This window comes from Diadema antillarum, unplaced genomic scaffold, assembly GCF_040938485.1.
Source record: "Diadema antillarum isolate AM-2024a unplaced genomic scaffold, OU_Dant_1.0 scf00000029, whole genome shotgun sequence".
Lineage (NCBI taxonomy): Eukaryota > Metazoa > Echinodermata > Echinoidea > Diadematoida > Diadematidae > Diadema > Diadema antillarum.
The window spans coordinates 7,518,025-7,533,005 of NW_027270918.1; the positions used below are offsets into that span (position 1 = coordinate 7,518,025).

At 37.4% G+C, this 14,981-nt stretch overlaps 1 protein-coding gene across 1 annotated transcript in view; it reads right to left on the reverse strand.

Annotated features, from left to right (window-relative positions):
• LOC139738706 (legumain-like) overlaps positions 1-14,981 on the reverse strand; it is a 28,580-nt gene that overhangs the window by 5,462 nt on the left and 8,137 nt on the right. The window contains exons 4-11 of the mRNA XM_071649344.1: positions 6,625-6,710; positions 5,178-5,253; positions 4,198-4,260; positions 3,264-3,449; positions 2,307-2,501; positions 1,897-1,905; positions 962-1,078; positions 62-232 (exon numbers count right to left, since the gene is read on the reverse strand). Coding sequence (XP_071505445.1) covers positions 62-232; positions 962-1,078; positions 1,897-1,905; positions 2,307-2,501; positions 3,264-3,449; positions 4,198-4,260; positions 5,178-5,253; positions 6,625-6,710 — 903 coding nt within the window. The remainder of the gene's footprint in view (positions 1-61; positions 233-961; positions 1,079-1,896; positions 1,906-2,306; positions 2,502-3,263; positions 3,450-4,197; positions 4,261-5,177; positions 5,254-6,624; positions 6,711-14,981) is intronic.

Sequence of the window (14,981 nt, forward strand, 5' to 3'; positions counted from 1 at the left end):
TGCCAAAATCGCAAACATCTTTCGCAAAATGGCACCCCACGGAATGGTCCATCGCACCCACCTGGCCAAGCCTGAAGCATCGCTGGGAGAAGAGGGTGACCGCACCCTCGTAGCACTCCGAGTTGACCACTTGCAGCCTGGCTGGACGGTGCAGCTGGCTTTCAGCCACCTTGGGGTCAGACGTCACAGACTGGACAATTGCTTTCACTGTCTGGATGATGTTGCGTTGGGTCTGACATGGAAGGAATACTTTCTACAATTAGTCACAACACCCAACTGGTCACTCATTGCAAGTAAACACAGAATTAAAAATAAAATATTTTATCAAAGAATGCACACAATTGTTATTGCATTAGGAATTGAAAACTGCATCTGTCTGAAAGTTCTTCTGACATCATTGTTCTTAACCCGTTTCATACTGAATTTTGGAATCCCCTTAGACTTAACACACAGGTCACCAGGTTCCCATAGGTAACAGGTTAAAACTCTAGAAAGTTTGCCGACTGGGTAAAGGTAGATGAACTTGGCTTGAATAACATCACATTCCAACTGTGATAGTGATAGATATTTACAAAACATGGTTGAACCTTTACCAGCTTTGACAACAATATGCAATACTATAAGAAATATGAAAGTGCGCTGTCTTCAATCCAAGCTACATGTACTCTTCCTCTTCTTCCAAATGCTTTCACAGATGTTTTTATGTTTTCATTTTTCTGAAGCACCATGAGCTTCGAAATGTGACCTGTGCGCTATACAAATAGCCATTATTGTCATTATTATCACCATTATCATCATTATCATCATTAATATCATTATTGTCATTATTATTATTATCATTAACAACCCATTACTAACAGACACTGGGAGTGCAATGTTTCAAATATTGGGTGAACTATCGTTTCTCAGAGAGGATGGGTTAAGATGAGACAGAAGGAGTAAAAAGTCCGGGGAGGCTGACCTGGGTCAACCTGGCAATCTTCTCTAGGATGACGTCCCTGTCCAGTGGGTTGGTGGTCTTCATCAGGCGGCGATGCAGCATGGTCATTTCTACCTCCCTGGACGGGACGCGGTCAAGCTGGAAATACAGATGGACACAGACAGCCATCATTCACAACAATGACCTAAACTCTGGTCCATACAATTGTACATCCATGACCTGTTCCATTCAATTGCTGTCAGAGTAACCCAAATTCTTCCTATCTACTCATTTCAACAAATGAGGTTCATGTTTGACAAAACATCTCTTTCCCCCAGTATTGCTCCTGAATATAGCAAGGTACTGCCACCACAAAAGCTGAAAAATTTCCCAACAATGAATTTTCTGGGGCCTACTGCAGAAGACCTTTACCCTAGAAAACTTGGGTTACTTTTCAAGAGAACTGTTTTTTTTTCTACATTCAGTCAATGGCATAATAATTCTAAACTGAGTTTTCAGTTGTTACGAGAGTTTCTTAGGCTCACCCACTGAGGACTAATCCCGAGTATACTCAGGCAGGTGTTTATGGAAAATGTGTGTTAGAGAAAAATCAGCCCGTCCTCAACAGGTTTTAAAAAAAAAGTTTTATGCAACAGACTCCTGATTGGGCAATGTTGAATTCTCCTGACTCTAAGATTTTCATTAATACATCTTTATTTGTTCAACCACCTGTCATGAAAACGGTGAGAATTGTTATGATGTTAAGATGCAGTCAGTCTGCAGAGGGTAAGGTATTCAGTGGGGCAGTTCAAATCGTCACAGTTCTGACTATGCATCAAAAGACATCCATTAAGTTTACCAATTTTAAAACATTCAAAGACTTCGAAATTCAAGCAGGAGGGAGTTAGCATATTAAACTTTCAATTTTCAAACAAACATCAATTTTCCTGTTTTCTTTTTAAGTGAACTCAGCTTACTTCAGATTTCTTCTAAGATTTCTTAGCCCAAATGGGAGTGACTATGTCAAGACTACTGTAGTGATGATTCACATATTACTGCTGACATTTGTACATATCATTTATGTGGAATTTCGTTAACCATAAAAGGGAAGAATAAGAGAAAAAAAAAGAGCAAAAACATACCCAAGGTAACTTCACTAAATCAAAAAAAAAAAATTATTCAGGCAAAAAGTTTCAACATTTACAGTATACTGCAACAGTTATACTCTTGATTTTGCAGATCCCCATCCCCCCCCCCCTCCCCCAAAACAAAACCAAAAAAAGTCAGGAATTACTGACATTTTTTAATGCTGACAGAGAGAAAGAAAGAGAGACAGAGAAAGCAAGAGAGGAAAACGAAGAAAGGGAGAGAGTGGCATTATTGTTACACTTACTTCACTTCGAGAGGCGGTCTTTGGTTTCTCGAGTCGCCCCGAGACAAACTTCTTGCCGGATCCAGACTGGTACTGGTTGAGCATCTCGCTGCTCATGGTGAGGTTACCATACTCCTGGGGATGACTCTCCTCCGTCTCACTCCTGACAATCTTAAACTGAGCCTTCAGACTCTCTTTGTTGAGGTCCTCCTAAGGAGCAGCAAAAATCAGTCAAAGAAAAGACGGATGGTTGCATTCAAGAGGCGACTTCAACATAGAAGCAAAGACTAGTAGTTGTACAGAAATTAATCATTCCTTTACTCAATACAGTTGATCTTTGCAGTCACAGATTCTGATACAGGCCCGAAACATTATGGATAAATGTCGAAGCACTCTGAGAGCGCAGACCTCTGCCAAGCAGCTCGATTCCACCACTGATCTTGACCCTACCTACCAAAATATTGACAATCCTTCATAAATCCATAAAAATTCCCTTATCACTACCAAAATTTAATCACCTGTTCCTTATGTGATTCTCAACCTTCTCTGTATTACATAAGTATCATCCAAATCCGTTCAAAACTTTTTGAATCATCTGGACATAGACAAAGAAACAAATTAGCTAACAAACAAACATAGAAGGATGAAAACATAACCACCTTCCTTGGCAGAGGTAATTACACGCTATTATCTTCAGCTAGTACAGCACAATGTATGTGTAGGGTTGGCAAAATCCACAAGTCAAAATCAAGGATGTTGCAAAAAGCGAGTAGGGAGAAGTTTGTGTGTTACCATCCATCACAGTGGGAGTGTAAGTTAGACAGAGAGACAAAATAACAGACAGACAGAGGGAGAGAAAGTGTGTTTGTTTGTCTGTTGGTGTTACATAGTGTATGGATTGTGCATCTTTGATATAACAGAGAGACAGACATAAAGAGACACACAAACAGACAGACTATCGAGCAGACTCACAACATCGGAGTCTTCCATCCAGTGCACACTGTACTCATCCCCCAGGCAGTTGTCCATGGAGTTGTTGCAGTAGGTTCCCCACGAAGACTCGTCCGGGTTGGCTGCCGTCGTGGCATAGATGCTGAGATTCTTGGGGAGCTTGTCAAACATGGAACCACTCTCGCAGGCTTCCAGGTAGAAAACGAGCTGAGGCAAACAAGATGTGAGACAGATAGACAACTTCATACATCTTGTCTCAATACTAGAGGATACATTGAGCTTTGAATGTGGCGCAACTTATCCAACAATCCCCGGAAAGAGAAAACCTGGGACAAATATTGCAGACAAATTATACAGGCTCATAGTCCTGTTTTAATATGAATTAATTTGGCTATGAACTACATTTGTAGATTGAAAATCCTGTGCTAATGAAGGAGAGATCTGACAATGAATTGACATACTGTAAAAGTGAACATTTTTGCACATTTCCTGCAACCAGAAACTAGCACGAAAATAAAAGTGTGTGACTATTTTTGCTTGCCATATGTTGCAGTAGTTGATGTCTTGATTCAGCGGAATTAAAAAAAACCGAAACTCTTCTTACTGGGATGAATAAGTCGTGTAAAAAGATCCACTTTAACAACACATATCTTATTTTACATTAATGAATAGCAACTATGAACCTTTGAAATCTAAATTATTTCATTGTGTGAACATTTTTGCTCACTGGTATCAAGCTAGATGGTTACTCCCTTTACATGGGGGGGAAAAAAAAAAGATTAGTCTCTGTGACAGAAATCTGTTCTGGTTGAATAGAAAGTACTCATCCAGGCTTCATACATAAGAGTAATCTTGGATAGTGTGGAGGCACATAATTCAAGCTCTTTAAATGTGATTTCACACAATCATCAACAACAATATGAATCAATGTAATTTTCCTTGTTAAACTACTCACCTTGCCAAATTTCTGTTGTCTGTGCATACGTTTCAGTGTCTTCATTAACTTCTTCTCATGCAGCTGTAAGGAGAAAATATGTTACATCAATCTCATTAAATGCAAAAACATCATCATCATCATCAGCTATGACTGAATACGTAAGTTTATGCACAAATTCACGAAACTCTGGACCCCCAAAAAGTCTGTACAACAAATGTCATATGTACATCTAATGTCTAAAATGAATTATACTCACAAAGATTTTTTTTTTAGACTAAAACTCCTCTAGTTTTGAACAATACAATGCAATGCTCTTGCTAGCCACAGAAATGAATAATTTCACTTTCAGAGCTGATGCATAAAAATATTAGGTGCACGACTCAGTTTTCCTGTCTGTGTCATCAACTCTGAAGTTTAATCTCACAATCTCTAAGCAGTCAGAGTAATTTGCCCTTAGGAAGCACTGTTAGCTTGTATCTGCTCCCACACGAGGTCATTTCCATTCTCCGCACTAATGTCATGACATATGTAGCTACAATTGTAGTGTATCAACCCTTATGAGGAGAATTTTTTGTGCCCTGGAAGACTTCATGTATTGAATGTATACACATTGGTAATCAGATTTATAGCTCTTTCCAAGATTGTTTTGATTGACTTAAAGAGGTACTGTACCTGAGGGTAATATCACACTTTATCACAGGATAAAATCTGCAAGCTATAGGCAAAATGCACACACAGGTACAAATGTGTGGGACTACATGGTGCACTTACATCCTTCCCTTCACCATAGCAGAACACTTTTTTTTTCTTATAAAACTGCATTCGACAATATTTCACAGAAGAGTAACTTCAGATCACAATGTAATCAGGAATATTTTTCTATAAGGCAAGCAAATCACATCCATGGAAGGGCCTGGATAAAAGAAAATTGTGCATCTGTTACAAGGAGCTTTCAATACTGGATACATCAAAACAGGATGGAGGAAATATACACATACCTCTCCTGCTGGGAAGGCGATGAGATCTGTGGCACCATGGTCAGCAAAGTAAACAAACATGTGGTCGTTGCTGTCACTGGAAACATAATGAGGGAAACACAGAGATATCTTTCATCAGTGTGCTTTTAAAAACAGTAACATGTCTCAAATCTTTTTCAATTAAATATGACCTTTTCAATTTAATTTTCATGCGGACGTACAGCTGAAATTTATTGATTTTACAATGTGCCAACATCCTGCTAAATTCATAATGAATCCAATGATGTCACTGAGATTATCTAATGAAATATTGGTTGAATAAATAATTGTGTCATTCTTGTGGTGACAGTTGTGTAAGCATGCCACATACATGTAATGTCTTACATCACCAAAAAAAAAAAAAGACACATAATTCTCTTGCTTCACTTTGTAAGACTAGTTACTCGTTCTCGAAATTGCTTATATTTTTCCTCAGACCATACTAAAATTACATATGTAAGTTGCCATATGGAACATATAAAATAACAAAAAACAAAATATTCATGCCAAACAAAAAAAATGTCGCTACAGTGACTGGTTATACCCCCGCCAAACAACATTTCATAAGCTTTGGTCAAAACAACATTTCATAAGCTTTGGTCAAAAAACTGAGGAAGTAGTTAAATCCGCAAGATCTTTCCTTGATCTTCTGCCATTAATATGCCGTTACCATGGCAACATACTTTCGGGTACTGTCAAAAAATGCGTCTTGCACATCTACAACCAAAGGCACATATCTGTACCAAGTTTTATGGAAATTGGGCAAAAACTGAGGAAGTAGTTTGCAACACAAAATTTTCCATCATTTTGGCTCATAATATGTGAGCTGTTACCATGGCAACATACTTTTTGTCACTGTCAAGAAATGTGTCATGCTGACCTATATCCTAAGACAAACATTCAATATGAATTCCATGAGAATTGGAAGAACACTGATGAAGCAGTTTTGCCATGAAGCATTTTGCCCTATATTTTACCAATAACATGCCGTTACCATGGCAACGCACTTTTTGCCACTGCGGAAATATGTGTCTTGCACATTAACATATTCAGATGAACATCTGTACCTAATTTCATAAAAATTGATCAAAAACTGTGGGAGGAGTTCGCGACGCAAGATTTGTACCCATTTTTGCCCATAATATGCCGTTACCATGGCAACGTACTTTTGGGTACTGTCAAAAAATACGTCTTGCACATCTACAACCCAAGGCACACATCTGTGCCAAGTTTTATGGGAATCGGTTGAAAACTGAGGAAGTAGTTCGCGACGCAAGATTTGCAACGGACCGACCGCCCGACCGCCCGACCGACCGCCCGACCGTCCGCTGATTCCTATATACCCCCTTCAAACTTCGTTTGGCGGGGGTATAAATTTAGTAAAAGGGGAAAAAGCTACCCCTTTGGAGAGATAGTTTGAGGAGTTTACCTTTTGAGGACTTTGCCACTACAGTTCATGCAAGAAACTGGCTGGTCCCCTTGAAGCAAGGCTAAGAAGTTTTCGGGAGTGACATCCTTTGGATGAAAATAAAAACGTGACACACAAACCACAGAAATAAGGTTGGTTACAAGGGATTGAACTAAAACCATTACATATCAACATGACAATCAATATACAAAAAAAAAAAGAGACAGAAAATTGATACTAGATGATATAAGCGTATAGCAACTTCAAAACAATACTGCAGATGTATAACTTAAAAAAAAAATCTATCAATGTCCATAAAGAGGAGCTATGGAATAATCCAGGAACAAAATATGAATGGAGAACAGTCATTTGATGGTTACTTACCAGAATCAGTATATTTTGATGACACTGAATATGGATTAGAAAGTTTAATTGTTGCTTTGTCGGCCAAACTAATTGATAGCTCCTTGCAGTAGTGCCAAAAGGAAAGACAAATAAATGGGTCTAATTCGTTCCATCATGCTTTCAAATGACATTCAATGACTGGTCGATACCAATTACCGACTACTGATTGTAACATGGAGTGGATATATCTACGTGTAGCTAGCCACATGTGTGACTGGACTGTATCCACATGTGGAGGATCGAGATCAGGCTGGATATCGCTGTATACAGAGCCACATCAATCTACACCACAAACCACCTTGCCAACTGAAGAAAGCAACTTCATTTTTCATACCTTCTTGACAACTTTATTTCCTACAATATATTTTTCACTCCATTATCACCATCTTGGTTTTAAAGGTACAAATTGTTCATGTAAGATGGATTTGAAATGGATAGCAAAGTTGTGACTGATTAGGGAACTTACGACTGATTAAAATCAATCGCGACGCCACTTTTAATGGAACCTTGATTCAGTCATATCAGGTCTCCAGCCAGAGCTAGTTAGCAGTACACACAGCACCAAAATGTGGACATGCGACCGTATGCATATCAGAGCGTGTGCATATCTGATAACCTAGCCACATACGTTCAGTAGTGCTTGCAACTGAAATGCTGTGAGCTTAAGGGCCATTGGACCAGTGAGCTAGCATATTAAAGTTAAATCCCAACAATCTAAATTTTTCATGTGGCATCATTTTGTGGAAAGGTGTGCAGACTGCCATCGTCATTGGTGCCTTTGCTCCAGCCACCAACAACACACTTCACTTCAGCTTTTTCTTCAGATACATCCTCATATTAAAAAAAGATAAATAAATAATGCCTCTGGTACCCTTAGGGTGGAGGCATAAAAATTCCTTGCACTGCAAAGTACACAGTCTAAAGCAAGACAATCGCAGCACTTTCCCTGTGCTAAATAACAAGTCACCTGAGAAGTCATGTGACTGGTCCCTACTTTGTTTGTTTGTTTGTTTTTGTTTTTTTTTTTTGTTTTGGGGGGGGGGGCAGACTTCCTGATAAATGAGCTATTTTAGGCAATTTCAAAGAAGTCTGAGAAGTACACAGATCTTCTTAATACAAACTATAAGCGAGTTCCAGCAATACTGACACAGTAATACAATATAGAATTAAAAGGCTCATCCTTTAAATGATCAAGCTAAACTTTAAGTTTGGGAACATCAGGTAAACAAAACTAAAGTTTCTTGACACAATGAATGCAAGGGTAAGAAGAATGGACTATTGCGCATGAAATAAACAGAACCACAATAGGGTCCTTGAAAAGTCCAAAATGCTTTAATATAGACATGGCTATTATCTGAAGTACAATGACAATGACAATGTAATCAATGCAGAGAATCACTCATGTGCATGTCCTTTGGTTGAGCTGTTTGTGGGTATGCCAATACAAAGAGAAACGAGTCATGTGCGTCCGACGTTCAAGAGGGTCCCAAATGTTATCAACAAACAAAACAATCCCAAGCGAATACCAATACGTCCCTTTTCTTCATAATGTCTTGAAAACTAATTGAGCTTCCAACATCACATTACAGTCAGGTTGGTACTGGTATTTGTCATGTGATGTGATCTCATACACAAACAGCTTCTATCAATGTATCACAAGGAAATAAGATAGGAAGCCCTTCTACACAAAGACGGCACTACGGTAAGTATAGCTACACTACGAAATGAAACTAAAAATACATTGCCTGCAGACTGCCATTACAGGGAAATTAAACCCTGTGTAGATTGAGTGAATGCAGCAATATCAGTAGAGCACATCAGTGAAATTTGAGGACAATTTCACAATCTGTTAAAAAGTACAGATGTTTTGAAATTTTGGTGCTGCCTCCTCTGGATGAGACTACAACAGTTTATGACATCACTACAAGACAATGATATAAACAACATATTAACAGCAATACACATAATCTAAATTTTTTACAAAACCTACACATTCCTATGACTTGTCACTGACATTATGGCCTTAAGGGTGATATTATTCCCCTGCTTCTGAAAGAGGGAAGTCAATTGATCTAAAAGTATGCAGGAAAAAGTAACTTTTGGGAATTCAATCTATTGCTGTTCTACCATGACATCACAAACTGCTGTAGTCTTTTAATCTGATGATGGTGGGATGGAAACTTTAAAAATTCACAACTTTAGAATGGATTGTCCCCTTTTTCTTCAATGTGTTCTACTAATATTGCTGCATTCACTCACTCCACATATTTGGGAAAACTTCCCTTTCAACCTGTACACTTCCTCTTTGGTACCTGCAGTGCTATCAATCACTTCATGCTTACACGACAGAATGATTTACAGTGTATATCATTCCAAATATGGGAAAACACTTGCATACAACATTTTCACATGTGCCATGATTCTGTTTTAATTTGATGTCATAAAATCCACTTGACAAGTGATTCAAATACATCTTGCAATCTATGATGCAAAAAAAGCCATATTTTTCTCTCATAACTAGGATTATGAAAAGCTTGTACTTGAGCAAGTAATTCCATGTGTGAAAACCTGTATGTTTATATTGTGCCCTGTATGTTTATATTGTAAAGAAAAGCTAGATCTGTACTTGGCAAAAAAAAATAATAAAATATGAGCCCCAGATAAAGTTACAGAGGTTACATTATAAGTGTAAATGAGGTGGCTTTGACCAGGGGGTAAAAATTTGACATCTGTAGGCCTATACAATGTAAATGTTTAAAGGATAAGTCCACCTTCATATACAGTATGTGGATTGAGTGAATGCAGCAACATTAGTAGGACACATCAGTGAAATAGACAGGGCAGAGCCAGGCAAAAACTGCCTTTTTTTCCAGTCAAGGTTTTCTCACTTGATTCTGGTACTTTAGACCATACTTAACAAAATAAGCTTCTGCGCCATCTTGAAATCTGTCCCAAATCCAAGATGGCCGCCAAATATCCAAAATGGCCGCCAGAGGACCTAAAAAGTGCCTTGTTTGGTTAAGATTTGTCTGGGGATGGTTTTTTTTTACTCTATTTGATGATAAATGGTAAGAGGAATAAGATTCAGTGAATTAAAATTAAAATCAGTTTGTTTTTTTAGTGCGAAAATCCAACATGGCCGCCAGACACAGCTCCCGAAATTAATAAATGTCATAATAACCGGAGGGCCAAACCCTAAAAACTTGCTTACTTAACAAGTGAGTTCCACTCTCTCTACAAACTAAGTAGACCATGCTTATTTTCAATTTTTTTATTGTAACAAACAACATTCCACTGGTCTACCTCAAAAAATTTGTTGCGAAAGCCTCCAAATCCAAAATGGCGTCCAAGATGGCCGCCATATTTACTGAATTTGCTATTTGAAAGATAGAATTTGATATAAACATCAGATTTCAACAAATGTGATGTCATATGAAAGAAAATAAAATTTCCTACAAGTTAATACCATTTTTGTGGGCGATTGTGATAACTGAATTGAGATATAAAGGAAAAACACTCATTTTTTGATATTTTTCTGAAAAAAGGAAAATCATGAAAATGCTTGATTCAGCATAAATCAGAAAAAGACTGAAGGATTATCTTGAAACATTTTAAAGAATTTTGTTCAACATATAATTAATATTTGGAGAAAATTAGGGGTCAGTACCATTTGCGGTTCAGGAGTTATAATGTCTCAAACTTGAAAACTCACTATGTAAAAATTTCCACTTTAGCTGTGACAAGACCTTGTTGGTCGTAAAGAGAGTCTGCACACGCCAAGACTACTACACGCACCACTGGCGCTGACGCTTGTAGCAGTGCCAGTGGTGCGTGTAGTAGTCTTGGTGCGCGCAGACTTTTTTTTGACAAACGAGAGTTTGTGCCTGCAAACTAACTTTTCATACCAAGTGGTAGCTCAGGTGACGCTGATCGTTATTATTTCAAAGTAGATTGTTCTGATATGTTTTTATGCCTCCGCCAACGAAGTGGCCGGAGGCATTATGTTTTTCGTCCGTCCGTACGTCCGTCCGTCCGTACGTACGTACGTCCGGATGTCCGTCCCGTTTTGTTTTTGTCGATATCTCAAGAACCGTGTGGTGGTTTTACATCAAACTTGGTATGAGGGTATATCCTGGGGGATAATACTTTGTTTGGATTTAGGGTCATGGGGTCAAAGGTCAAAGGTCACAGGTTATTTTGTGAAAAAAAGGTTAAAATTTCATGTTTTTCTCCATATCTCGCAAATGGTTAAAGGTATCTTCATGGAACTTAGTGTATATTTTGATGCTTGTACCGATGGGTAGTGATTATCTAGGAAAGTTGGGGGTCATGGGTCAAAGGTCAGGGGGTCAAAGGTCAAGGTCAACTCCTCAAAATATCACTACTTATATTTATGCAATACCTGAAGGTTTGTTTTTTTAACTTGATGTATGCATGTATTACCAAATATATATTCTGTGGGAAGTTTTTGCCAAAAGGTCAAAAGTCAAAAGGTCAAAGGTCAAAAGTCAAAAGGGTCAAAGGTCAAAAGTCAAAAGGGTCAAAGGTCAAAAGTCAAAAGGTGACAGGTCAAGTGAAAGTGCTTAATTGCACTTTTTCCTCCATATCTCGAAAGTAACTCAAGGTATCATCATGAAACTTAGATATTTATGCATGTTCTACCTGACAGTGATTCTCTTTGGAACTGTGAGGTCAAAGGTCAAAGGTCAGGTTTAGATAATGCTATTTTACCATTTGATACTGAAATTATACTTTTTCTCAATACCTTGAAAATTACTCAATGCATAAACTTATAAAAGAGTCAAAAGTCAAGTAAAAATCATCAGTTCCCCAAATACCTGCACTCTGACGTTTTAATCATTCATCCAATTGAACCTAGTTCTAGGAAAGTGAACATTCAGCACATTTGTGGCAAACCCGTCATTTTAATATTTTGCCAATTGTGTGAAACTGTCATCACACATTGTCAAGACATTGATTTGTGGCAAACCTGTCATTTTAATATTTTGCCAATTGTGTGAAACTGTCATCACACATTGTCAAGACATTGTACTATAGACCTATTAGGAGAACCATGCATTATGGCGGAGGCATACCAGTCGCCGTAGCGACATTTCTAGTTTTTTTATACTAAGCTGTCGACAGTTATCAATGTTATGGTTTCTTGAAAAGAAATGGTGATATCTCCGTATGTTTTAGGCTTCATTATATATATATATATTTTTCTTTTTACATGGTAGAATGTTTTGTGATACAACTAACCTGCACATATAAATCGAATGTGATATCTCTTCAATGGTAAACGAGACCTTTAGTGTGTTGCGTCAGAGTCAAATCTTGATTGATAATTTGATATATTTTTAGAATTTCTTGCATTGCTGTCTATCATATATATTGTCCTTGTTTAAACCATATTGAGGGTTTATTTTTATTTTTTTTTTTTTTGGGGGGGGGGGGGGGGGGGGGGGGGGGGGGTGGAGCTCATTTTAGTGTTTGGGTAAGGCCCGATCTTTGATTTAAAAAAAGAAATGCTTCTGTATCAAAGATATGCTTTTGTACTTGTATGTTACTCTGCTGTTGTAGAAACGTGAATGATGATGGCATATGTGTAATAATATCTGATCCGTACATGTCCTTGAAAGCCCTTCTGATTCGAGCACCCCCCCCCCCAAAAAAAAAAAAAAAAATCCGACATGGCGGCAATTTCTCAAAGTTGCTTTTAAATGTGTTGTGAGAAATTACTTTTCAGTATATTGTTCAAATAACACTGTCCAAAATGATTATTCATGCTGTATATTCACATTTCTGAGGGGCCCACATTCTACAAGACTTGTCTTTTGAGTGGGTCCCTCCATTTTTCGAATTATCCACAATGTTTACTTACTTCAAATCACTCGAGTTTTATGATAATCTGTAATGATTGTAAGGTGCTACAATTATTGTATTCTTTTCATCCTACATATTATTTTTGAGCACCTGATTTTCTGTTACCAAAAAAGAAGAAGTGATGTTTAAATGTTCTTGTCGAAAAATGAAATAAAACATTGAATTCAATTGAATTCAATTCAATTCAATTTACAAATAAGCATGCTGAAAGTGTATTCACTGTGAATAGATTTTTCTTACATCGTTTTAGGCTGATCTCATGTGGGTTATAGTGTCAAAATTGAATTGAACTAATGCCATTGGTAGATGCTTTCACATTTTTAGATATCAGGATCACTCGAGAGTGGAAATGTTAATTTTCATTCCTTTTAGAGTGATCTCAGGGATCACTCAAAGAGTGACGAGTGATCCCTGGAGGTCACTCTAAAATGAGTGAAAATGAAAATTTTCACTCAAAATTCACTCCAATTTTACTTTAAATTTACTGATTTCCGTTTTTAACTCCTTCAAAAATGAAACTTCCACTCGATTTTTTTTTCTTTTTCGGAGTAGAATATCACTGGTTTTAAAAATATCTCCATATAAAACCCATGATTGTTTGAAATAGCACTACCATGTTCAAAATATATAAAAACTATAAATAGATAGCACAACAGACAAAATTGTACCAAAATTAAAATAATACATTTAATTTGGCGCAATAAACTATGTCAGCTTTGATGGCCTGCAATCTTGAGGTTTTTGAGTGATTGATCCAAATTTTGTCTTAAACTTTCTATAGCATGGTTGTTTCAAGCTTCTACCTCTATTTGAAAGACATTTTTTGCTTCATCTCATATGCTCCAGAACAATCTACTTTAAAATAATAACGATCAGCGTCACCTAAGCTACCACTTGGTATGAAAAGTTAGTTTGCAGGCACAAACTCTTGTTTGTCAAAATAGTCTGCGCGCACCAAGACTACTACACGCACCACTGGCACTGCTACAAGCGTCAGTGCCAGTTGTGCGTGTAGTAGTCTTGGCGCATGCAGACTCTCTTTACGACCAACAAGGTCTTGTCACAGCAAAAGTGGAAATTTTAACATAGTGAGTTTTCAAGTTTGAGACATTATAACTCCTGAACCGCATATGGTACTGACCCCTAATTTTCTCCAAATATTAATTATATGTTAAACAAAATTCTTAAAAATGTTTCAAGATAATCCTTCAGTCTTTTTTTGATTTATGCTGAATCAAGCATTTTCACGATTTTCCTTTTTTCAGAAAAATAGCAAAAATGAGTATTTTTCCTTAAAATCTCAATCCAGTTATCACAATTTCCCACAAAAATGGTATCAACTTGTAGGAAATTGTATTTTCTTTCATATGATATCACATTTGTTGAAATCTGATGTTTATATCAAATTCTATCTTTCAAATAGCAAATTCAGTAAATATGGCGGCCATCTTGGACGCCATTTTGGATTTGGAGGCTTTCGCAACAAATATTTTGAGGTAGACCAGTGGTATGTTGTTTGTTACAATAGAAATTTGAAAATAAGCATGGTCTACTTAGTTTGTAGAGAGAGTGGAACTCACTCTTTAAGTAAGCGAGTTTTTAGGGTTTGGCCCTCCGGTTATTATGACATTTATTAATTTCGGGAGCTGTGTCTGGCGGCCATGTTGGATTTTCGCAATAAAAAAGAAACTGATTCCAATTTTAATCCACTGAATCTTATTTCTCTTACTATTTATCATCAAATAGAGTAAAAAAAAAAACATCCCCAGACAAATCTTAACCACAGAAGGCACTTTTTAGGTCCTCTGGCGGCCATCTTGGATTTTTGGCGGCCATCTTGGATTCGGGACAGATTTCAAGATGGTGCAGAAGCTTATTTTGTTAAGTATGGTCTAAAGTACCAGAATCAAGTGAGAAAACCTTGACTGGAAAAAAAGGCAGTTTTTGCCTGGCTCTGCCCTGTCTAAAAGTTTGGGGAAAATCGGACAATCCGTTCAAAAGTTATGAATTTTTGATATATCTGTGCAGTCACTGCTGGATGAGAAGACTACTACAGTGTATGATGTCACATGCATACAACGATATAA